A 25,423-nucleotide genomic window follows, 5' to 3' on the forward strand; every position below is an offset into this window, starting at 1 on the left:
CATCTCCTCTTACAGTGTGATTTGATTTGAGCAGCCTGTCAGTGAGACTTTCAGATTTTCACCAACATTTTTTTTTTGACTGGAAACTAATTGGGTGTTTCACTGGGCCAGCTGGTCTACTGTTTTTGTTGGAATGGGGCCGTGCTCCTGGTTGCCACTGCACACTTCCCCTTGATTGGGGCTCGGTGGCTTCTTTGGTCGGCAGGCTGGTTGGAGGCTGGAGTGTGGGTCCCAATTCTGGTTGGTCCTCTGGGCTCGGGGGTGCTTTTGCCATTAGCCCTGGGGTGGATGTGCCAGTGCCCCCCTCCCTTGGTGGATCTGGGTGAACGGGTGTGCCTATAGGAGTCAGCTGGGGAGCTGGATAGGAACATGGGAGAACATACAGGGGTTGGACAATGAAACTGAAACACCTGTCATTTTAGTGTGGGAGGTTTCATGGCTAAATTGGACCAACCTTTTAGCCAGTCTTCATTGATTGCACATTGCACCAGTAAGAGCAGAGTGTGAAGGTTCAATTAGCAGGGTAAGAGCACAGTTTTTCTCAAAATATTGAAATGCACACAACATTATGGGTGACATACCAGAGTTCAAAAGAGGACAAATTGTTGGTGCACGTCTTGCTGGCGCATCTGTGACCAAGACAGCAAGTCTTTGTGATGTATCAAGAGCCACGGTATCCAGGGTAATGTCAGCATACCACAAAGAAGGACAAACCACATCCAACAGGATTAACTGTGGACGCAAGAGGAAGCTGTCTGAAAGGGATGTTCGGGTGCTAACCCGGATTGTATCCAAAAGACATAAAACCACGGCTGCCCAAATCACAGCAGAATTAAATGTGCACCTCAACTCTCCTGTTTCCACCAGAACTGTCCGTCGGGAGCTCCACAGGGTTAATATACACGGCAGGTCTGCTATAGCCAGACTTTTGGTCACTCATGCCAATGCCAAACGTCGGTTTCAATGGTGCAAGGAGCGCAAATCTTGGGCTGTGGACAATATGAAACATGTATTGTTCTCTGATGAGTCCACCTTTACTGTTTTCCCCACATCCGGGAGAGTTACGGTGTGGAGAAGCCCCGGAGAAGCATACCACCCAGACTGTTGCATGCCCAGAGTGAAGCCTGGGGGTGGATCAGTGATGGTTTGGGCTGCCATATCATGGCATTCCCTTGGCCCAATACTTGTGCTAGATGGGCGCGTCACTGCCAAGGAATACCGAACCATTCTTGAGGACCATGTGCCTCCAATGGTTCAAACATTGTATCCTGAAGGCGGTGCCGTGTATCAGGATGACAATGCACCAATACACACAGCAAGACTGGTGAAAGATTGGTTTGATGAACATGAAAGTGAAGTTGAACATCTCCCATGGCCTGCACAGTCACCAGATCTAAATATTATTGAGCCACTTTGGGGTGTTTTGGAGGAGCGAGTCAGGAAACGTTTTCCTCCACCAGTATCACGTAGTGACCTGGCCACTAACCTGCAAGAAGAATGGCTTAAAATCCCTCTGACCACTGTGCAGGACTTGTATATGTCATTCCCAAGACGAATTGATGCTGTATTGGCTGCAAATGGAGGCCCTACACCATACTAATAAATTATTGTGGTCTAAAATCAGGTGTTTCAGTTTCATTGTCCAACCCCTGTATTTTCCCCTAGCCCTTCCCTTCACCTCCCTCTGCCCCCTCCATCACACTACCACTCATGTAGTGCTTTAGGGTGTGGGTGGGTCATTCAGATGCAGGGAGGCTTTTCCATCTCTGTGCTCCTATGGAGGCCTTGGCCCCAATCTTATTGTACAACATGGACACTCTCACTTGTAGGGCACGCACATTTAGGACACTGGGGGTAGGCTCACTTAATGGAATCTTGAGAGGGATCTATTTAATTGGCTTCATCTTGGTGCATAAGCACATCTCTAAATGTTAGGTTGTATGTAAACATTGAGGGTTCTGGGTGGGCAGTGTGGGGGGTTGTCCTGCAGGGGGTGGCTGTGCCTGGGGTTGGTCAGCTGGGCGGTGTGCAGCGGTGATTGGGGCTATGTTTATTTATTTATTTGCATCATGTCCTGGGTATGGGGTGTCTGTTCAAAGGATTGGGGGGTGCCGTGGAGGGGTTGCAGGGTGTGTGGTGGGGAGGTTGCGTCCCTTTTCAGATGTGGGGTTGCCAGCATTTGGACTGGCCAGGTGGAGATGACGGAGCTGAGGTGGTTGGTGGTTCTCCTTGGGCTAGCATTGCAGTGATGGTGATGTTGTGTGTTTGTGAGGTTTGTAGGTTGAGGTGATGCTGGCCCTAGTCTGGAGTGAGTGTACGGCGTCCATTCTTCTGTTCTTACTTGGGATGTGTCGTGTGAGTGTTTGTACAGTATATGTACACATGAGGTTGGATTCAATTTTCTTTAACAATGACCCCCTTTCAAATAAAATGCCTTACATGACGTTGGCCCTATATTTTCTCTACTTATTTCCTTTTGCTGTATGCTACTTTTTTGCACTTCTTTACTGGAATGAATCTGCACCTGTTAGGTTAATTGGTCTCTCTGAATTGCCCTTAGGTGCGTGAATGAGTGTGTGGACTGGCGACCTGTCCAGGGTGTAACCCACTTCCTGCCCATAGACTGCTGAAGATTGGCACAAGCCTTCCCATGACCCACTATGGAAGAAGCGGTATAGAAAATGATTGACTGATTTATATACAGGACTGTGCAAACGTTTTAGGCAAGTGTGAAAAAATGCTGTAAACAAAGTATACTTTCAAAACTGGAAGTGTCAATCATTTATTTTCATCAATCAACGAAATGCAGTGAATGAACAAAATAAATATCTAAATCAATATTTGGTGTGACCACCCGTTACCTTAAAAAGAGCATCAATTCTTCTAGGTACACTTGCACACAGTTTTTGAAGGAACTCCGCTGGTAGGTCTTTCAAACATCTTGGAGAAGTAACCATAGATGAGGATGGGGGTCGTTGGGGACTGGGCAGGGGTCCGGGCAGGGGTCCCTCAGGTTCAGACACGAGCCCGGGCTAGCCCGGACCAGGTTCAGGTGCTGGGGTGGTCTGCCAGTCTCCACCCTCGGAGGGAAGAGGAATACCTCCTGGGTCCAGGGGCTGGTTGTCCCTATTGGGTATCGGCACCTGGACCTGGGAGTATAGAGTATGTATGGGGAGTGTGAGTGAGTGTAAGACGTCCATTGTTGTTTGTCTTCACGTTGAGTGTGTGAGTGTGAGCGTTTTTATGTGTACGCATGAGGCTGGGAATGTGTTATTGTGACTGTGTGTGCCTGTTTTTTGTGTCAGGTTGGGTCTTGGGCCGCTCCCTCTTCTGGATCAGTTTAGGCCCCCCATCAAATGGGGGCCTATTTCCTCCCCGCCACACTACCTGCCGGTGGTTGGTGTCTCTGCCAGCCGGTGTACTTGTGGTTCTTGGCATCCTGGGCTAGGTGCTTTGGTATGTACTGGCTCATTCCCAGTGGCTGCTTGCTGGGGCCTGGACTCTTGGGCTCTGTTGGGCCTCTACTTGGGGAGTGATATGTCCTGGGGTCTCTGGGTCCAAAGCTGGATCTGCTCGGGTGTAGACGGCTGCCGGCGGGGCCTGGAGGCTCGTCGCTGCAGCTCCCTGGAGCTTCTGCACTGTGGCTGCTGGGTGGTCCCCCTGGGACTCTCCCCTGCTCTTCTCTGGGGGGGTTGCAGCAGTCCCGGCGGTAACTCTCCTGGGGTTCCTGTGCTCTGGGGGGCCTTTGGATGTCTGTGGCTCGGATCTCCTCCATATCTGTCCCGGGTCCAGGCAGGCAGGTCTGTGGCTCCTCACACTCGCTATTGCATATTTTTATGGAGAAACCTTGTATACACAAGCGTGCTCACACTCAGACCCACAGGTGTTTAGATTCAGGTGTTAACAGATACACAAATGTTCTATTTTGAGCTGCATTTACCACTAAATACATCTTGCATTGATGAGTACCATGCACTTTTTGGTAAAAGAAAGCTGGTAATATGAACGTTTCTGCAGGTGTAGAAGCAAGCAGGGTGTTGTCTTGTATTCTCTTCATCCTTCTTTCTTTCCTCCATTCTTTTCTCCTTTTCTCCCCTTTTTCTTTTTGCCCCACCTTTCTTCTTTTAGTGCTTCTTATTTTTTTCCTTTCCATTTCTGTCTCCGTGTCCATAACAATTGAAATAATTCGAAAGCAGTTTCTAATAAAGTTTCTTTTTATAAGTATCAAGCAGAACTTTAAAGCATTAGCTGTAATGCTCCACTTGTGAAAGTAAATCTAATGGGCTTTTTCTTGGCACTCAGACATCAATTCTGAACGATACTCAGCCGGACAGGACACGGTTATAAAAAAAAAAAAAAGGGAAGTAACCACAGATCTTCTGTGGATGTAGGCTTTCTCACTTCTGTCTCTTGATGTAATCCCAGACACACTCGATGATGTTGAGATCAGGGCTCTGTGGGGGCCATACCATCGCTTCCAGAAAGTCTTGTTCTTTACGCTGAAGATAGATCTTAATGACTTTGGCTGGATGTTTGGGTTCACTTAGCATTTTGCAAATTGATAAAAATAAACAATCATCATTTATATTTCTGAAATCATTCTTTGTTTACAGTGCTGAAAAGGTTTTGGGACTTAAAGAGGTATCCTGGGAAAACCTTAACACAAGGCTGGAAACAAATGGAAGACCAGGAACCTCAGGTGATTAAACCACATGTTAATAATACAATGGAGTACTAGAAGTTTAACTGGCAAATGGACAGACATTTAAGGGATAAATTGATAGATTGGAAGAGAACCCAGAGAAAGTATGTATAGAGGAAACATGGTAAAACCAACACTAGACTATGTTATTATAGGGCATGATAGCATATGAAGGGATACATAGGAGGGAAGTGGAGGAAGGTGTGGAATATTTATGAAACAAGGAATATAATATCAAATTCTAAGAAAAGGAATACATTTGGAATTCATAGCAGTTGAAATATTGAATAAGGATAGAGAGTATAAGATGATTAATTATTATATATTTATTATATATGTATGTGTATATAATACATATTATATAATATGTAAGTATTATATACATATGTAAAATAATATCAGTTGAGTTAATGGAAGAAATAATGGAGTGTCTAGAAGGAAACCTAATACGGTGTGGGGACTTTAATGTTAATAGCACATTATGGAAAAAAGTAATTATAAAAATGACCAAGACATTGAGAAGTGATGGATATAAAATTATTGTGTGTCTTAATGGTGGCAGAGGAACCAGAATCAATGTTAGAAAGAAACAGAATCAGCAGCTGATCTCACACTTGTAACAAATTCACTGGCAGGTGTATGTGAATGGGATATTGATAAAAACACAACAAATGGTAGTGATTACCCTATTTAAATTTAATTATTATTAAAATAATATTAGAATAAAACTGGAGTTGAACAAAGTAGAAGGAAGTAAACAATTTAATTTTAATAAAGCAGATTGGAATACATTTGGAAAAATCAGTAATCAAGTATTAGAGGACATTGATATAATAGCACATGCAAATAATATAAATATGTATGCTGGTAAGATAATTCTGGAGGCTGTAGAGCAGTCAATAAAGAAATGAGGAACATGGAAGGAAAGGAAAATGGTACCCTGGTGGACAAGTGAACAATAAATTAACCAAGTCAAAATATTTAACTTTTAAAATACTTAAGAATACTATTTATCAGAATTTTATTAAGTATAAAACAAAGCAAGGAGTGATAAGAAAAACCATTAAGGGTGTGATTAGAGAATATTGGAGAAGCTTCTGTGACACAATGGAAAGAGATGAAACTAGGCAAAATATCAAAAGTGATCAAAAGAATGAATGACATCAAAAAGAATATGGATACCCAATATTAAAATACAGTTAATAGAATAAATTTAAAAGATAACGCTAAATTATTAGTAAAAACACTAGAGAGGTTCATGACATAAGAAACATTAGTGGGGAGGAAAGGAAAAGGAGGCAACAAAGATGGAATATAAGGATTTACTGAAGAATAGTGAAGAAACTGATAACTTAATAAATGCACTGTTTAAACAAGCTGAATTGAACCAAGTACTTAGAAAGACTTAGACCCAAGCACCAGGAAACGATCAGACCTGGTATACAATTACAGATTAGAGCTGTTTAATAATGTCTGGGAAGAGGGGGAGCTGCCAAAGACCTGGAAGGAGTCAGTCATTGTATCAATCAAACCAGGAGAAGACAATACAAGACCAGAAAATTATAGATGCACTGCTTTAACATCAAATATATGTAGATTAATGGAAATAAAATATTAAAGCTAGGTTAACATATTATTAGAATAATAAAGGATATATATCTAAATATCAAAATGGTTTTTGAAAGGGAAGAAATACAAATAAGCATGAAATCAGAAAAGCACAGATTAAGAAGCAAATTGTATATTATAGTCCTTTATTGTTTTCTATGATGATAAATTCTTTTTTGTAAAGAGAAAAAGGGGTGCATTGTTAACTTTTTGCAGATGACAGAGCCATCTCAAAGAGGGGTTAAAAACGAAGAGTTCACAGTACAGAAAATACAAGATGCTATTAATAAAATAGAGAAATGGGCATTTGAATAGAGATTTAATTTTTCAGTTGGAAAAACAAATATTATGGTATTTACACTGAAAAGAATTACAGAAGTAAACCCATTGAAATTATATAATCAATAATTACAAAGAGTCAACTGCATAACATTTTAAGAATATGGTTTGATGAAAAATTCATATGGAATATACATATACAGAAAATTATTGATAAATGTAAGAGTTTTAAATTTCATTAAATGTTTGGTGTGAAATGACTGAGGGAGCAAACAGAAGTGCATTAAAGAGAATTTGCACAGGACTGATCTGGTCAAAATTAAATTATGGCAGTATAGTATATGGATCAGCAGCAAAAACCCATCTGGATAAATTGGACAATATACCACATCAAGCACTAAGGATATGTACAGGAGCATTCTAAACTACCCCAATATTTGTACTCACAGTAGATATGGGAGACATGTCATTAGAATTATGAAGAACAATAAATGACTGGATCAACTTGCAAGCAACTAACCCAGATCCTCAAACACTAGAAACTTTAAAGCCATGCTGGGAAAAGGAGAAGAAAGAAACAAAACGTTTGGAGAGGGTGATTGGTAAGCAGGCAGAAGAAGTTAAAGTTAGCAACCTAACAATCAGTCCAATAACACCATTGTCAGCAATACACCCATGGATTCTTCCCGATGCAAACTTAGATTTAACACTCTTGGATAGCAAAAAGTATAAGGGATTTATTTTTCAATTCATATACAGTACAGAAATATATAAACAACTACTATAATTAGGTTCAGATCTACACAGATGCCTATAAAATTCAGCTGGGAAAATAGGAATAGCACTCATTATACCAGAATTTCACAAGGAAAATTAATCACAAATGGGTTGTCAGTATACAAAGGAGAAATATTAGCATTATTATTAGCAGAACAGTAAATAGAAGAGACAAGACCATTAAGAACAATAACTTGTTCAAATTCAAGTTCAGCACTTACAAGTTTGCAGCACACACATCATTCAGAAAGCAGACTGCTTTATTTCAGTAGAAATAAAACAATCATTATTTAGGATACAAATGATGGGATTAGCCAGTGTATTTTTATGGGTACCAGCACACATGGGGGTTGAATGAAACGAAACAGCAGCTAGGGTGGTAAAAACGGCAACTTTACAATAACCACAAGCAAATCAAAAGTAGTATCATTAAACAAAAACTGAAGGAAAAGTGGCAGAAAGAATGGAAAGAAGAAAACAAAAGATGACATAAGATTCAAAGGAGAGTGGGAGAGATAGCAACAGGAAGGAGAAACAGAAAAGAAGAGAAATTATTTTTTTTTTTTAAAGTAAGGTGTGGACACACTGGACGTACATTATTCAGAAAACACCAACTTGATACAAGAAATTATCATTATTGTGGTGAAAGTGAAACAGTAACACATGCGATTATAGTATGTCAGACCTATAAGAGAGAGAGAAGTTGTTTGATGGAAGAATTTAGAAAGATTAAAGAAAGATTTAATGTAATACATATACTACAAAAGGAATCAGTTAGTAAAATTATTCAAATTCTTGTTAAGTTTTTCAGAAAAACGTAATGCACAAAATACAGAACTTTGTCCCACACTCCATACCAGTAGGTGGCGGCAATGCATAACCGCCAAAACAAAACGACAAGAAGAACTCAGGCCACCATTTTTTATTAGCGCAAAGGGTTTGTTTACATCCACGTCACCAGGAAGCTCATCTTGCGTCAGAAATGCATCGACAGGTGATTTATCTATTGGCATTCGTCTTTTGTCACATTTAGGAAGTTATTACTATATTGAATAGTCCGCGTTACATGTTTATTAATTCTTAAAATAGACAAAAATATACAATTAGCAGCAAGGTTCTTGCTAACATTTCAGGTGGATGTGTTGTGCGTTTATGTTTTAACGTATCCAGGACTCTCAAGACTCTCCTCTTTTTGGTGAGGAGGACGACAACGTCCGGCTAAAAAAGTCTAACATTAGGTACGAGGATTTTTTTTTTGTGAATTCACAACCTGTTATTAAATCCTGACCAAAGCTGATCTTTGAAACAACATTCAAACGTGTGTTTCAGACATCCTTTGGCATCCTTCTTCCACCTGTTTTTCCGGACAAGTGCCATCTTGGTTTATGTACTGTGTGATGTCCTCAGTGGTCGCTTTATTGCCTGCATGGTCACCATCATCCTCCTTCTTTCGTGTGACTTCTGGACTGTAAAGGTTAGCGTGTCTGGATATAAAAAAAATAAATAAATAAATACAAATCTAGATGCATGGATAGTATCTGGAACACTTCGATTGGTGTCATTATTTAGATCGTTTCTTGTGTTTTAAGTGTTTAAATCATTGTTATAATTTGGAATTAGAAGATAGACTTTTGTTTTTAGAATGTGTCTGGCAGATTGCTGGTGGGCCTTCGGTGGTGGAATCAAGTGGATGAAGATGGGAGAAGCCGCTGGGTGTTTGAATCCAGGAAGGTAAGCACTCATAAAGAAGGAATCAATCCATTGTCCCTGTTAGAAGTTTACAAACGTTCATCATCATTGGCATGCATGTCATATTCATTTCAGACTTTAGGTGATTTAAGTAGACCATTCTGTCATTCCAGGGTGGACAGATAATACAACCTAGAACCTCATGTGTTATAAAAGTAAGAATTGGCTGCACATGTTAACATTTTTAGTGGATGTTTTCTAATCCACACGTGGTACATCCCACAAACATTTGGCTAAATGTTCTTTATTGAGTTGCAATGAAACCACGGCCGTTTTATTGCCACAGATGACTTTCCACCATGTTTCTGCCTGTATATTTCATCAGTCTTTTTTTTTATCAGAAAAAGGTCCGAAAAGTTCAATTAAATGAAATAGCTTTAAAATAGCTGACAATACTTCCTCCATTTAAAAAGCAGCTTAAAGCAGTTTTATTTATTACATTTACTATTACATTTATTGCATTTTTGTTTGATTCATTGTTTTTTACCCTCTGTCAGTTATATTAATTCATTTAATTGGTGTTTTTAAGAATTTTATATTCTCTTGTTTTGCTGTGAATCTATGAAATGTGCTATATAAATAGCTATTCCAACTTACTTTTGAGCATAACTAAAAAACGCTAAATCAATTAGATGTCGGGGCAATTCCAGAACATTAGCCTGCTTTATGGAATTACAAAAAAAATAATTTTCATATGTGTTTGGGATTGCTAACCTTGTTAAGACACATAACGGTGTGCAGGTTTTAATTGTCCAGTTTACGATTTTTTGGTGAAGATGAGGAATTTAGAGGTACTCCACTTAGCGCAATGCACCAGTACCACTGGCAGCAAGATAGACCCACAGCATGAGGCTGCCCCTACTATGCTTGACAGTTGGTACAGTTGTCTTTGGTTTGAACTAAATGACAGTTAACCAAATGTTAGAGAAAGTATTTGTACATCTTTTAGCATGACTATAATTTTGATTCAGTGTGGATGAGTGGAAATCCAGATTAAATTCAGACATACGTTCCCAATTCTTGTTTTTGAAATCATGATTGTTTGTAAACCTCTGACCAGTTCTGTACCATGACTACTAATTATACAATGTAATGCAATTGATTCTTAGATTTGTATTTATTAGGACTAAATCAAATTTAGTCTACCTCTCTGAACAGTCAGATGGTGTCAACAAAACCTCCTCTGCAGAGTCACAGGTGTTCTGGCTTGGACTGACTGTGTGCCCCATCTTCTGGGTCATCTTTTTCTTCAGCACAGTCTTCTCTTTTAACATCAAATGGCTGGTCAGTTCAGTGTTTTGTACATGTGTCAGATTCCTGCCAGACTACGTTACCATTATGCTGGTGGTAATTCTCTTTCGGATTTTCTTTTTTTTTTTTTTCGTATCTCAGGCTGTGGTGATAATGGGATTAGTTTTGCAATGGGCCAACTTGTACGGTTATGTCAGATGCAAAGTGGGTGGAAAGTCCAGCCTGAGAAAAATGGCAAAGACCTACATCAGTGGGCAGATTTTCAAACAGGTATGTGAAATGTCATTCTTACCTTTCCTTTTCTTATATTGTTAGAACAAATTGTGACACTCATCTTTTTTCTCTCTCAAAAGGCAATGAAGGAAACAGAGAAAACTTGAAACTGAATTGGAGACATTCAGACAAAAATAGGTGTTGGGGCTCGGGACTCAATGGGTCTATTATATTGACTGGGGATGGTCGTTTTTCTGTTTGCTCACATGAGGTAATTTTGAGGAAATTCGGTGTCAGATAATAATGAAGGTATAAAGGAAAGCTTAAAAGAGCTTCTTTAAAAACAACTTTTGTAGCCTTGATTCTGGAAACTATAAAGAAGTTCTGATATTTTTGTAACTTTTCCAAACTGTATTTTTCTGTCAGAAGGTTTATTATAGTTTGTTATAATTTGTATGGTATGTTTTATAATTGTTAAATAAAATGGTCATTTACAAATAACATCTTTGAGAAGCTGTTGGGTATTAAAAATAAATCATGAAAACTCCAAAATATAATCCAAATATGCACTACCACCCTTATGATTTAGAATATTCCATGTAAGTACTGTTCTAGTTATAACAAGGGATCAATCTAATTTAGAACGAGTGGACACTGCTTTGACTCCATGTCAATGTTTGACCACAAGGTGGCAACAAACATCATGGTTTTAGGAAATTATGTGCCAAACAATGTAATTAGCTTTAAATATGCTTTAATATGTTTGAGCTCTTTATAGAGGATGGGCAATATTCCTTTTAAGATTGTTTTGGCACTAGTGGCATTTATTGAACAGTAATTTCACAAGAAAGAGGATTAAGAGAGAAGAGAATATCAAGCAAATGGCCTGGGATTGGGTATCGAATCAAGGACAACAGGATAGATTCTGTGCGTGGTGCTCCTGCTCTACCAACTGAGCTACCCATATATATTCTGGTATAACTAAGTAAAACAAAACAGTTTTTCTACATGTTCAAGCACCTATTAAACATCATTCTGTATATATGTTTTGTCTTTCCTTTTTAGGAATAGAACATAATTTTAAGTAAAGAAAAGTTGTTATTTTTCTGTTAAAGTTTTCACAAATTTGTAATCAATGCATCAACTCTGCAGATGCTGCATCTTTTAATTGTGGTTGTGATAGTTTAGCTATCTATTGTAATGGTTTGGGAAAGCTTTTACAGAACATAGCACATTAACTATCAATGAAACCATTCATAGATACCTGATTTTTAATCATCTCAATTCCATAAGAAAAGGATGGCTTTTAGATTAAAGCACGGGTCTTACAGCTTTAGGACACTGATATAATAATTCAATACTTAGTCACCTGCAATATGAGTACAATATATGCTTGTTTAAAGCTGAATGACTAGTTTAAAAAGAAAAGCCAAATTGACCCACTGCAATTACGAAAATGTATTTATTACTTGATTTGTTTTTACAATATGTTTATTGAAAACAGACTAAGTACGAATCTAACTGTCAAAATATATCTTTGTTGTGTTTCACTGACAAGAAAAAGCATGTAATACATGTAATATTTAGTTATACCTATAGTTACTTGATTACGTCTCCTGTGCCTCCACAATCATTAATGCATCTATTCATTCATCTATTGTCTGTACACACATATCCTTGCAAGGTTGAAGGAGGTCTGGTTCCGATCTCCAGCGTTTGTTGGCAAGAGACGGTATACATGCTGGATAAGTCGCCTGTCCATTACAAAGCAACACAGAGGACAAACACTCATACCTAAAGGCATTTTAGAGTAACCAATCAACCTAACAGTTATATTTTTGGATTGTGGGAGGAGGTTCCAGTATCTGGAGAGAACCCAAACATGCACTGTGAGGCCATCCAAACATCATGCAGAAAGACTCTAGGCCAGGATTAGAACCCAGGACCGTCTTGCTGCAAGGCAACAATACTAACAACTTCTCTGTCATGCAGCTCAGTAATTTATGTAGATTGCTGTAAACATTGCAGATAGTGAGTTATTCTTTTCACTCAGGTTATTTTCTTCAAGCTCTGAAAACCGCAGTGATCAATCCTCTTTCACCAAAGCCTAATCTGCATGCCTCAACAGTAAGTAAAGTAATTACAGGCAAATATTTCACCGGACGTTTTGGCAAAGATCAATGAAGACAGATTATCCCCGTCTTTGAATAAAAACAATCTATACAATGCTTTCTATTGAGATTTTCCACAAAATCTCAGCACTGACCCCATATTGGTAAAAGTCTGAAATAAGAACCCATAACAGAGACGCATTTAAAAAGATCTTTGTTGGTTTTCTGGATCTCAATGCTGTGTTTGACACAGTTAAACATAACAAATGGATAGATTGATAGATCTTGAGAGTTGGTTGGGATTGTCTGGTATTGTGAAGATTTTATTTGTTTGAGCACCACTTTGTGTCATTTGTCCATCACAAATCTGACTGAATAAAGATTACATGGGGTTGCCCATAGCTTAATTTCTGGTCCATTTTCCCTTAATCTAGTATGTGTTTTCCTGTAGTATTGACCTATGGGGTATTACACCTCCTACTACATATATGCTAATGACACACAACTCTATATTTCTGTGTTAAGACATGGCCATAGTAAATCACACTACATAGCCTATGTGTCCTTAATATCCATGAGTGGATGAGTGAGCATTTTCTCCTACTTAATGCAGGGAAGCCAAAAGTCAAAATTTAAGGTTAGAGATCAGTGCTCAACTAGACTCAACAAGGCTAAAAACTACGGAGTATTCAATGAGACTGGCAGTAGGCATGATGGGTGCATCTCTTCATGCACCTCTCGTCTTATCCTGACGCACCATCACTCTGAAACAGAGTAAATCTTGTCTCATCAGACCACATGACATTCTTCCATTGCTCCAGAAACCAAGCTACACTCTTGCAAATGCAAGCTTTTTCAATGAGCCACAAAGATCAGTGGTTTTCTTAGGATTCCCCAGCAGTGATTTTTGTTTTGTTTTGGACAGGCCGTGTATTTGTTTTGAATTTGTATTTTAGCATTTGTATTTAGTTATTATTCTTTTACTGTTTCTTGTTTTCGGTAAGGAGTGGGGCTATGCAAACACACCTTCCTTGCCTTGATGAAACAGAAGAAAATGTTCAACTAATGACTAGTTACATAGTTTAAGACAATATTAGTTGGAGCTAAGAATCCCATCATAGGGATCTAATTCTACCTTATTATATGATTATTAAGTGGTCAGAGCAATTGGGGATTTTCTGCCTATTGCATTATTTCCAAAACGTAAAATGATCAACTACACATTGATACTGTACTATCACATAAGTCATTGCACATAGGTATCCAGAGCTGACAAAAAATACAACCAGAAAAAGATCCTATCCAGTTTATCTGCTAGGTTCTGATGACGTTCACTTTTTTTCTGGTCAGTGTCAACAGCCTCAAGGAATCTGACGATCTTCTTGAGCATTTGAGAGTCTTCGGAGACATCATACTGAATGACGCTGATATCACCTTTGGCGTCTGCAGAGGTCAAGTTACAGACAGAGTCACTCCGCAAGACAAGGCGCTTCAGTCTCAATATGTATAAACAAAGCCTCACTCACCCGCATCCTCTTTTTCATCGTTGTCTCCTGAATTTAGAGAAACAAACCTCGTGAAGAAATATGTGAAAAAGACCAACCCATCTTGAGCTACCCTTGTCAACACCACAGACACCAGCATGCTTATCACCATCAAGACTTGGCAAATACAGAAATGGACTCCTGTGCCAAATAAAAATGGTTATAATTATGTTTTACTGATTTTTGTTTTCAGTTTTTTTTTTGTATTTTATCTGTTTGTACTGTACAAATTGGTTTGTGTTTATGTGCCCGACTCACGGATAACTGGGCTGCACTTGCTGTCTCCAGGGAGCAGGTTGGTGAGGATGCTCAGGAACATGGTAAAGCTGAGCACCAAAGTAACCTTAAACAAGTTGCGTTCACCACCTTGCATTGGCAGAGCACAGCTTACTATATCAGCCACCATGATCAGAAAAGTGGGCAGGAGTAATGTGATGAAGGGGTTGGTATATTTGATCTTTTGAATGATGTGTACAAAAAGACACAGTTTCACAGGAACAAACAAGGGTTAAAAACTACAGAATCTGCGTTGTATTGTAGTATTCAAGTATGGATTTAACAGTCAAAGATTATGGCGAAGTGATTCGCTTATTGTTTCTTATCATTCCTAAATAAATTGAGTTTGATCCCTTTTAGTAATTCTGATTAACACAACACAACTTAAACTCATCAGAATTTCATCAAAATAAATACAAACTACAGCGAGGGAGCTGTATTACTACAGCTGCTAGCTAGCAGGCAAACGTATAAGCTTGTTTTTACTTCTAAAATGCAGTCAGCTACTTCTTGGTGACTAGTTCAACCTAGAGTTTAGAAAAACTTCAATGCTGTTTTTCCATAAAATGACTGTTTGCCAAACTCCATATTCCAATTGAAACATGTTTTGATCTAGCAGCTTTTTATTCAGATCAGTTCCATTCAGCTTATTGATATAGTTCCAATTCACAGGTAAAGTTGTATATATATCAGATAAATTAAAATTCATACCATTTCTATCGTATAAAATGGTTAGAATGAATGACATATGTTAATATGGTGAAGTGTTTGACCCTTGTCACACATTTCAGTTTATCAAATAATTGTAATACAAAACAAGAATAATCTGGTTAAATATTAAATGGACTATGCGTTATCAGTAATTAATGCAGTGAGTTGTTGACTTTGCAACATTCCCTCAGCCCTCATCTCTAACTCTGACCATGCTTTATAGTTACACAGGCAGCCAGTTCTTGTTGGGCAGCCTACCACTGTTGCTTGTTCTCCTGTTGTGCGTTTGGTTGTGATTTCCTTCTATGTACTTACATTGATATAACTGCGGTCTTCTCGTTTTTTCCCAAGCTCCACTTGTTGTGTTTCCCAGTCTCCGTGGGACGTCTCTGCCAACTCCACTCCATCAACTTGTATGCTTATCCCACATTCTGCAAAATAAAACTGCTTTCTTAATTTCCATTCACTTACGGTGTTGTAAGAAAGAACAGGTCATGTACAGCAAAATGGTGCCTAAAGATGGTTGTCGTGAAGAGGTTTAATAATACTGCAGCAGTCATTAAATGTGGTATTTTGTGTTTAATTAAGAGAAACGATTTGTAATATTGTTCAGCTAATTACATTTTTCTTGTTTGGACAATTTGCCAATAAATCGGATTTGCAGCCAGGGTAAAATAGGATTTACAACTGTAGTGCAAATTTTTTGACAAAGAGTCAAAAAATGAATAAAAACAAATAACACAGGACGTTGGTTAGTGACAATGGAGAAGTGAGTGAGTAATGAGTCTGAACAATAACACCCACAGCTCGTGTAGGGAGAAAGTCACACAAGTGTAATAAGAACTGGTGGCTACAGTGTGAAATTGTATGTCAGAAGGATAACATGTCTGTCGATGATACTAAATTACTGTTTGAAGGGTTTCTGCAGAAAAGAAAGGACACTTTGGTGAGTTAGAGATGTTTCTGGGAATATTAGTAATGTTTCTGAGTTGTGGTTTAACTGGTTGCTCTCTGCTTATGTTGGATATAGAAAATAAGATGGGTGACCTACTGGTTCAGGCTTCAAAACACTACTTTGTTCTTTTATACTAAGAAAAATGGCAGCGCTGTAAGTACCACACTGTTATATTAGGCCATGAATATGTCAAAGAGATTATTTATTTTGTTGTTTTTTTTTCATCTACTTTGATTATTTTTTCTTATTCGCAGTCACATCTAAGAGGCTATTACTACATTTACACAGTAAGGCATTAATTTTCTTTCAGCTTTAACTCATGTTGATTTGCAGTTGTGAAATATAAAAGCATATTTATGGTCCAGCTTCTTTTTCTGAAACAGAATCCAAAAATATTCAAAAATGTTGCTCTGTATCTAAATGAAATAATTTAATAATTGTGATGGGGAACACATAGTTTTCAAAAAACATGTGGGAGAAAACTAACACTGCATATTTCCACCCCCGCACCAGTTGCATTTTAAGAAATATCCATCGTTTTAATAATAAATCAATTGCATTAAATTACCAAACATTAACGTTCAATACTAGGGTGATATTATCATTATTATTATTCAAATTGGATGTGATATTTTGTAGATAGATAGCTACAATCCAAAGCAGTCACTTTTTACTGTAATTTGGGATTTGATTAAAAAAAAATGGTTGGCATTAGCTCATGGTTTCTGTGAAAATGCAATGCATTATTTTGGCTTATTTTGGTAAATGGCTTACCGTGTGGTGGGGTGGATTTGAGTCCTACGGGGCATGTGTCGTAAGCATAAGGATAGTTAAACAGGTTGATTCCACAGTTCACCTCTGCATTTATGACCACCTTGTGCCACACTGTACCATTACTGAACACCACCAGATCATGAGAAACGTGCTCCATGTAGCTTTGTCTGCACACATTCCCAACAGAAACAGCAGTACATCAGTTAAGCTTCAACAAGTTAATGAGCTGAGTTTGACTAAAAACTAGGGTGTTTTGTCACTCACCCGTTTTCTATGCTGACATCTGGGGTCCACACTTTATCTACAGGCAAAATGACTCTGTTAAACGGATTTATTGATGTGTTCCACGCCAAACCTGGATCCACCCATTTCTGTTTATTAAAATGGAAATCAGTGTCACTCAAATACGTTTTTGTTTTTCCGTGTGTTACTTAAAAATCTAATGTTTAAACCTACAATTTGAGCCTCCAGACGACTCAGTAGATGGAGTTCCTTCATGTTCTGTTAAAATGAAAAACATTATAACATGTTTACAGGGGTTTAAATAAACTTTAAACAAAGTACAGAAGAGTCTTAGTCTTTCCTATGTTATCTCCTCTATGAAGTGTGTGAAAAAAATACTTACAACTGACAGCGTTTCATACTTAATTAAGGGTACTTCAACGAGTAGGGTGCAGTTCTCAGACTGAGGTGGAGATAAATATTCTTTATTAATTAACATTTGAGCCAGACATCTGCGATCTGTGCACTTGAGTTCATCTTGGGCACAGCCTAAAATGAGACGTGTGTTCCAGTAATTTAAGAAAGGCTTCTCTTTATCTTTTAATCTGAAAGAGAGGTTTACAAAATGTACTTACCAATAGTTAGTAAACTCAGTAGAAAGAATGCACTCTTCATCCTTTTAGTTTTCAGACTCTATGGTCTTTACATAGAGCTATTGACTGCACCTTTAATCCTTCAGTTGTCAGCCTGATGGGACATAAATATGTCCCTAAAAAACTGTGAGAAAAACCTCACAGGCACAGATGACATGAATGATCTACAAAGGCTTTCATGAAATCATTATACAACTAATTACTGCCGTGTTTTTCAGTAAGACTGAGCAAACAGTGAAAACAAAGGTGCAGTATTGCGCATTGTCTGCTGCTTTCATGACAGCACATACAGCTCATTTTGTCATTACCGCACATTGTGCTTGTTATTTACTACAACCAGAACGTGTCTGCAATAGAGGGGAGCAAGCTGAATGAGTCTGTAATTGAGACACGAGTTTGCACAAAAACGATCATAAAAGGCAGAACAAAGATTTAAGAACACAATGGTTAAACAAAGGAGTGGCTTTTAAATACTCTGTTTTAACAGCTGGATGATAAATTGTAGTGTTGCAAAGAACTATTAAGGCTGTTTGAATTCATTAATTTCAGCAATAAGCATTTTATGTTGTGTAATTTTGATTCTAAATTAGCCACCCATTTATTCTATGGATGTGAAACGGTGTGGTTTGTGGGTTAGTCTGTATGTGTTGCACAAATAGAGTAAATTGGCATGGCAGAAAATATAAGCATAAATTCCCAGCATCATGCAAAATTAATTTGAACCAGATACAGACGTTGGGAAGGGGATGGTTTGGTGTTTGGTACTGGCATGACTGCCTTTGGGGTCTGTGGTCCAATATTTGCACCTGGACCACCTATTTCATCAATGTTATTGATGAATGGAGGTTGCAGTTTACAGGTGGGTAAAGTTCCCTTGGTTTTGCAGTGGTCTTTTGGTCCCACTGGTTCTTGGGTCTGTTCAGTGTTTTTAGCCTGTGCCCTTCTTTCGCTGTTGTGATGTACAATTTTTTTTATTTTGCCTATTTATCGTTGTTTTTGTAACTAGTGCTGTTACTCCTATGCTTTTGCCTTTCTTTTCCTCTCCCATGTCATCTTTGTAATTCCCACACCAATGCACAGATTTGTAGGCATCTTGAGGTTAGGCGCCTTGCCCACCTCAATATGTGGTAGGGGGAAGCTGGAATAGAATCCACAACGTTCAGATTGCAAGACAACTATTTTTCCCAGTAAGATGGCCTTTTTTGTCTCTTTATATCTGCCACAATCTGTCTACTTTGTTGCCAGAAGCAAATTATTTTCCCTTCAGTTCAATAAAGTTAATATTGCAACTGGGGCAGTATACTCTCCCCTTTTGTAGAGCTTTTTTTTTTATTGCACGCTATTAGTACTTCTTTTCCCTAATGTTTTAACTGCATACAAGACTCCCTCCTTACTTGGTTGGGCATAGCAGCACTCTGTAAAGGGTTTAAAATTAAATGCAAGATTTGTTTGGCTTACATTTCGTAAATAATCTTAGAGTTGCAGCATTCTGTACTTGTCCCGTTTGACTGAGATTTTTTCAAAGTCCTTGAAAGTGTACAAAAAGCCTATTCATGAACAAAGTTACTTGGCAGTTATGCAAAATGTTTTTGTCTACACTGTGATTGGATTTGACACATCAGATCTCTTGTATATTTTTGCATACACACTCCTCTGAAATTCAGAGGAGTGTGTATGCCAATTCTGTTCTTCCTAAATAAAGATTTGTCAAACCGTAGAGGCTGCAGCAACAGAGTTTTTTTCACAGCAGAGGCCTTTTTAGGAAGTCCTGAAGTTGTACAAACATGCACAAACACAAAAAACAGCACACTTTTTTTCATATTATTTTCCTGCTTTTTGGATGTTGGTTATTTTAATTTCATTTTTCCTAAATGTGAACAAATTGTTTTGCTTTGTGTATTATATTTGAAGTTTAAAAATATTCTTTTGTCTGTCTATTTTTGTCTATTCATAATAAAACCATTATCTGTAAATGATAAACTGTTCAGCAGCAGTTATCTCCCAATAGGATGTCTCTGATCAATGTTTTCACTCACCAAAATCAGTAATGAATCAGATAGCTTAACCTCCATGAATGGATCACTGCATCACACCCTATTCTTAAACACACAACGATGCTGTTTTGGTTTTGTTGACCTATTTTGCAACAACCTTAGATGCACTCTGCAGCTGCTATAAAGGTGAATTTAAAAGTTAACTCCCATCCCAGTAGTTCAGGTGTGATGTTGTCTTAGAACTAAATTGTGGACCATTTGGACAAAAACATCCTTCTTCCAGTGAAAGCATTTCAACCTGACTGATCAAATTTTAACTTCCTGTCTAATGAATTGTGAAAATTTGCAAGAAATCCTTAAAACAACATCCTGAAAATATCAATATTATTGCTTGCTTTTCTTATCTTGTGGAACACTAGGCTGATTGTAAAAATTCCTCTTTCACCATCCGAGGACAAGAACATTAGGGTTTTTTGTCTTGAGGAACCTCTAAAATATTACATAAGGCACCAATCCCAACAGGGTGTCTATTGCACTTTGAGACAGAAATAATTGCTGTGATATCAGATAAAAAAATGGGACTTTGCCTCAGGATCAGGCCAGCCCCCAACAATGTCAAGTTCTTTTACCATTTGAAGGTTACTGAAGCACACAGTGTTTAGAGCTCAGAGGAGCTTATGGTCTTCATGACACCAGACCCTGTCTGATTTCTACTCTGCAAGTAAGTTTATAATTCAAACCTTTCATTTTTTTTTAGTGCCCAGACTGATGCATTGAAAAGTACCTAATTTGAAAAAAGGTATGGTAATATGCAGCCCAACACTTTTTACATCATACATCAACAACTATGAAAATGTATAAAATGCAACTTTAGTGAAATATTTTTTTAGCTTTTTGAGATAAAAGCTGAAATGAGATAACTGATTAAATTTTTTCGAATAATATTTAGAGTGAAAGAGCTTTTTTGTGGGATCATTATTAAGACCTAAGCTTACCTTGTATTAACGTTGCTTGTTATCGTTCTCAATCTTTGCCCATCATGATAATTAAAAAAAATACAAAATAAGTGTTAAATAACAGAAGTTAATTTTGCATTTGAAAACAATCACGAGATTAAGCAAAAACTCAGCACATTTAAATTCTTCATGGTGGTCAAAACGTCCTTGCTCACTTTTTTCTTAGACATTAATATCCTTGTCCACTCTCATGCAGAGATAATTAACTGTTTACTGACTGCTTACAAAATGTGTAACTGTAAAATATATGACCATTAAAAAACCAGATATAAACTTTGTTGGATTTTGTTGCTGAAGTTCTTTTCTATTACGGTAGAAATATTCATGTTTTTTCATAGATGTTCTTTAGTCTCTTTTACTTAACTAAACACTTTGCCTACTCACCAACAGTAGCCTTTCCTGGCCTACGATAATATCTGACTAACTGAAATACTGTTTTAATCACACTTGGCACTACTGCACAGTATAACTAACAGAGTCTGAAATCTTTACGTCTTTGGTTCTACAATTAAACCTTACAAGGAGTTAAAATTAGAACACATGATAAACCGTTCATCATAAACAGCAACAAACATTAGCCACACATTCTCATCAAACTCAGTAAGGCAATAAAAGCTCAGGCTGACTGACAAGAAGGACATTCTTTATTATTGATTAGTGAGAAATAAACCAGATAGTGAACTTGGTATCAGTGGCACATCAAACAGTTGTCAGTGAAAGGAAATGATAGAAATTTGCCGGCTTTTGTTCTACATGTTTCTGGAAAATGGGGACGTGCAGTTAAAGTTTGACATTTCAGGTAACCTTTGGAGGTGAAAGCTATTAGAAGTGGTGACAAGTCAATAATTTACCCCTAAAGAACCAAAACCTATTAATAAGAACAGCAAACTGAGGTCGATTCTACGTAATTGCCCAGGCTTGATGGTGGAGAAAAATATCTATTTAACTTTCTTTAACCTTTTCCGTACACTTTTAAGGAAAGGTCAAAAAGACACTTTTTGCTGTTTACTTGATCCTGTTTGGAAGATTACAGAACAAAATATAATACAAAAAAAGGTATGCCCGACAGATTAAAAGAAGGTTTTCTTTTAGTAGGAATAGATTTTAGTAACCCAAAATGTAATTAATCCTATCAGTGGGTCAGGGTCAAATACTACAATAATAGGAAAATGAACATCTCCATGCCTAACAGTAATGTCAAAACAGTGACTCTAGTTCAATGGGAAGAGTAGTCATTTTACTGTAAATTTGTGGGTGCAATAGTTCATTCTGCTGGTCACGCGTGGATGTGTCAATCGGAAAGCACTTAACCTTAAGTTACCAAGCAATCTGCGTATCAGTACATGAATGTGAGTGCAGCTGGGTGAATGTGGCTCCCTGGTGTAAACTTGCGAGAGGTGGGTATGGATATATGTATACGCCTAATCCTGTTTTAATAAAAAAAACTAAACTAAATTGGATTCAGTACCTTCTAGAGCCATGTTTGTAGTAATACCTTGAAAACATTGTTTTGTGTATGACTTTATCAGCCTCTCACATCCTTCTGAAGAAACTTTGTCCCACTTGTCTTTCAAATGTTGTTTCATTTCAAAACTGGTTGCAGGCATTTGTTTCTGCATAGCTCACTTAGATTACAGCCTTTTATTCAAGTTGAAGTCTAGACTTTGACTGTGCAATTGCAACATACTGTTAATCTGTTCAGCTATTTTCTTGTACATGTGTTGCTTTATTTGTTATCTGTCTTTTTATGATTATGCAATTTTGTCCAAGTTTAACTAACTCAATGAAAGCAAGGTGACCGCAAGTGGCTGCAAAACAAAACTTAAATTATTAACCCTCCACTACCGTGCCTGATAGTTGTCATGATTAGTTAGGGTCATTGTTTCTGTCTTTCCTACTAAGACTACTACTGCATTAACTCACCCCAGAATACTTCATACTGTGTACTTCATGAAATCTGCCAAAAGTCCTGCATCTGTAGAGGTAATAACACTTGATGATGAACATTAGACCACGTGTGTTTAATTACTTTTTCTCATGAGGGTGCATGCAATACCATCACAGAAATATACAATAATACATTGCAGTCTATAACTATTAGAACAAAGGTTTTCTGGAATATATTATCAATATCTTATTAAGGACAAAAAATAGGGAAGATACTTAAATTGATGAGATGGAAAAATAACCATAAAGCACATCTGAAAAGAATAGGGTAAAGTGGTTGTTGCGCTGATAAGTCGAAAGGGCATTTATATGACACACTTATGTGGCTCTAAATTAGTAGTAGGCCTCTGTTAAACAACTATTTAATAAAACTGTGCAAAGCAGTAAGAGAAACAACAAATATAGATTAACATGCAACAAATCTTTTCAGAATGTATAATGGTGATTTAATAGAATGTTTTATTATACTGTATTTGATAATATACATAAGCAGAAACAACGGTCATGTTCGACAAAGGTAATTAGGATATTGTCTTTCATATGCACACGCCATAATTATACTGTGGTGTAAAATACTAAGATCCTAATCTGTATTTCCATCTCATCTTTTTATTTCCACAAGAAACTGAAAGGCACCCATTACCAACATGAGCACCAAAAGAGAAGAGCAGATCATTGACACCTACTACACCTCAATTCATACTCTGCACAGGAGAAATGCAAATGAAGGAAGGTGGCTTCGCTACATGCAGAAAGATGGCCGTTTCCTGGTGTCATTCCGGAAGTGCCCTGGAGATTGGAGCCCATATTTACAGGACATCTTCACCACCCTCATAGAGATTCGCTGGAGGATAATGTTCCTTGTCTTTTCCCTTTCTTACATTCTTTCTTGGATCTTCTTCAGTTTTCTTTATTGGCTCATTGCCTATATAAATGGAGACACCCAGAGTGTAGATAACAATCCTTGCATGGACAACGTGCGTGGCTTCACTGAAGCATTTCTGTTTTCAATGGAGACCCAGGCAACTATCGGTTATGGCCACAAGGGGATGACTGAAAACTGCATTGGGGCTATTATTGTGTTTACTATCCATGATGTTTTTAGCTGCCTTCTTGACACCATTGTCATTGGCATTGTTGTGGCTAAAATGGCATCTGCTCGAAAAAGGGCTCAAACGGTGGGTTTCAGCAGTTGTGCTGTGGTCAACCTTCGAAATGGGGATCTGTGTCTGTCATGGCGCCTCGGAGACTTCAGGGGTAATCACATCCTTGAGGGATTTATCAGGGCCCATCTTGTCCGCTATGTGAAGCAGAGAGAGGGTTCTGTTGTGATGTTGTACCAGGAATTGGACCTCGAGAACCCTCATGTTGTCCTTGCAGTGCCTACAACAATTATTCACAAACTAAAACCAGGGAGTCCCCTTTATAGGATGACTCCAGATGACTTGCAGGAGGAGCACTTTGAACTGGTTGTCTGCTTTACCTACACTGGGGACTCCACAGGGTTGCTTCACCAGACACGCGTGTCCTACAATCCTGCAGACATTCACTGGGGGCAACGTTTCCAGGATATGCTGAAAGTGGGCAAGAGACACTACAAGGTGGACTATGCTCTGTTTAATGAGACCACCTGGGTTTCAGTACCCATGCTCTGGGCAGAGGCTTATGAAAGAGAGAGGAGACATCCTAATGAGGACGATTCCCTCATACCACCAGTCACAGAGAATGGAAACATCTACTGGGCCACCATTGACTGCCCTGAGGAGGTGGTTGTGCGAACAACTTTGTAAAGAAAGAAAGAAATATGCATTGTGTAAATTAATTTGAATGTCTTTGTATATAAAATTACATCACATTTTTTTATATATTGGTTTATGCTTTGTAATCAATACGTTGTGTATTTGACAACCAAATGTAAATTCAATAAAGCATTTACTGTTGGTCACTTAACACGGTATATCTTTATTTAATGTCAAAGCAAGCATATCAATGTTTTTAATGCCAAAGACTTAAGAATAGACAGAAATAGCATTGCCACACTGTGAAGGGAAAGTTACAGTTTTGTTAAGCTTATCAGCAGTTTATTATAATTTAGGTGTTTAATATATGAATGCTATAAACATATTTTACATCTGACACAGCTTACAGTGACTTTTTCCTCATTTTGTCATATTAACACCACAAACTTCATTATATTTTTGATTGAATTTTATGTGATAAACCAACATATCACAGAGCAAATTTAAATTGGAACTCTTTTAAGATTTGTACAAAATTAGCCCAATCATAGTCAGACAGAATGGATTGCATCTAAGAGGATAATTTTTCAAGTCTTGCCTTAAAATTTTCATTTGCAGTTTAGTTTGGACTTTGACTGGGCCATTTTACCTCATGTTCTGATCTAAACCATTCCAATGTAACTCTAGCAGTTTTTATAGGAAAATATAAAACAAATTACTGCCATTTTAAAAATAAGCATTGAAATAAAGAGGATATATTTCAATGTATAGGTCATAGGATATTGATGACTGCAAATCCCTTGACATTGCCAATTAGTTTGTTTCTATCACTTATTTAGCATACATATGTAATATAGCTATTATTACCAAACAGAAATATTACAGCATACTCTTTTTTTAGT

General features: G+C 37.8%; 3 protein-coding genes and 1 long non-coding RNA gene across 4 annotated transcripts; 3 read left to right on the forward strand and 1 right to left on the reverse strand.

Moving 5' to 3' along the window:
- The first annotated feature begins 8,270 nt into the window (after window positions 1–8,270).
- On the forward strand, window positions 8,271–11,080 carry LOC124863997 (Golgi apparatus membrane protein TVP23 homolog B-like). The gene is made up of 7 exons (XM_047358596.1): window positions 8,271–8,360; window positions 8,537–8,604; window positions 8,696–8,840; window positions 9,008–9,097; window positions 10,274–10,399; window positions 10,508–10,636; window positions 10,720–11,080. The coding sequence occupies exons 1-7, from the start codon at window positions 8,349–8,351 to the stop codon at window positions 10,744–10,746; spliced, it is 597 nt and encodes a 198-aa protein (XP_047214552.1). The 5' UTR covers window positions 8,271–8,348; the 3' UTR covers window positions 10,747–11,080.
- A 2,856-nt stretch (window positions 11,081–13,936) lies between these two features.
- LOC124864758 (5-hydroxytryptamine receptor 3A-like) lies at window positions 13,937–17,889 on the reverse strand. Its single transcript, XM_047359664.1, has 9 exons — window positions 17,808–17,889; window positions 17,576–17,721; window positions 17,407–17,451; window positions 17,215–17,321; window positions 16,951–17,117; window positions 15,539–15,652; window positions 14,493–14,705; window positions 14,217–14,375; window positions 13,937–14,133 (listed from the first exon to the last, which is right to left on the reverse strand). Exons 1-9 carry the CDS (start codon window positions 17,845–17,847, stop codon window positions 13,937–13,939), a joined length of 1,188 nt encoding a protein of 395 aa, XP_047215620.1. The 5' UTR covers window positions 17,848–17,889.
- Window positions 16,047–16,971, forward strand: LOC124864759. Its single transcript, XR_007037352.1, has 3 exons — window positions 16,047–16,167; window positions 16,252–16,329; window positions 16,431–16,971. It is a non-coding gene; the product is annotated as an uncharacterized LOC124864759 (long non-coding RNA).
- A 5,368-nt stretch (window positions 17,890–23,257) lies between the features above and the next one.
- Window positions 23,258–24,572, forward strand: LOC124864993 (inward rectifier potassium channel 16-like). The gene has a single exon (XM_047359967.1). It carries the CDS (start codon window positions 23,430–23,432, stop codon window positions 24,570–24,572), a length of 1,143 nt encoding a protein of 380 aa, XP_047215923.1. The 5' UTR covers window positions 23,258–23,429.
- The last annotated feature ends 851 nt before the right edge of the window (window positions 24,573–25,423 follow it).

Source organism: Girardinichthys multiradiatus, chromosome Y (genome assembly GCF_021462225.1).
Source record: "Girardinichthys multiradiatus isolate DD_20200921_A chromosome Y, DD_fGirMul_XY1, whole genome shotgun sequence".
In the NCBI taxonomy this organism is placed as follows: domain Eukaryota; kingdom Metazoa; phylum Chordata; class Actinopteri; order Cyprinodontiformes; family Goodeidae; genus Girardinichthys; species Girardinichthys multiradiatus.

What these genes read in the sequence shown, in the direction of transcription:
- LOC124863997 (XM_047358596.1), top strand. An exon ending in CTAAAAAAGTCTAACATTAG is followed by an intron (nt 8,605 to 8,695) that starts GTACGAGGATTT and finishes CGTGTGTTTCAG; the next exon opens with ACATCCTTTGGCATCCTTCT. An exon ending in GGGTGTTTGAATCCAGGAAG is followed by an intron (nt 9,098 to 10,273) that starts GTAAGCACTCAT and finishes CTCTCTGAACAG; the next exon opens with TCAGATGGTGTCAACAAAAC.
- LOC124864758 (XM_047359664.1), bottom strand. Translation starts at nt 17,847, where the DNA reads ATGAAGAGTGCATTCTTTCTACTGAGTTTACTAACTATTG. An exon ending in AGTATGAAACGCTGTCAGTT is followed by an intron (nt 17,452 to 17,575) that starts GTAAGTATTTTT and finishes TCATTTTAACAG; the next exon opens with AACATGAAGGAACTCCATCT. An exon ending in GATGTCAGCATAGAAAACGG is followed by an intron (nt 17,118 to 17,214) that starts GTGAGTGACAAA and finishes GAATGTGTGCAG; the next exon opens with ACAAAGCTACATGGAGCACG.
- LOC124864993 (XM_047359967.1), top strand. Translation starts at nt 23,430, where the DNA reads ATGAGCACCAAAAGAGAAGAGCAGATCATTGACACCTACTACACCTCA.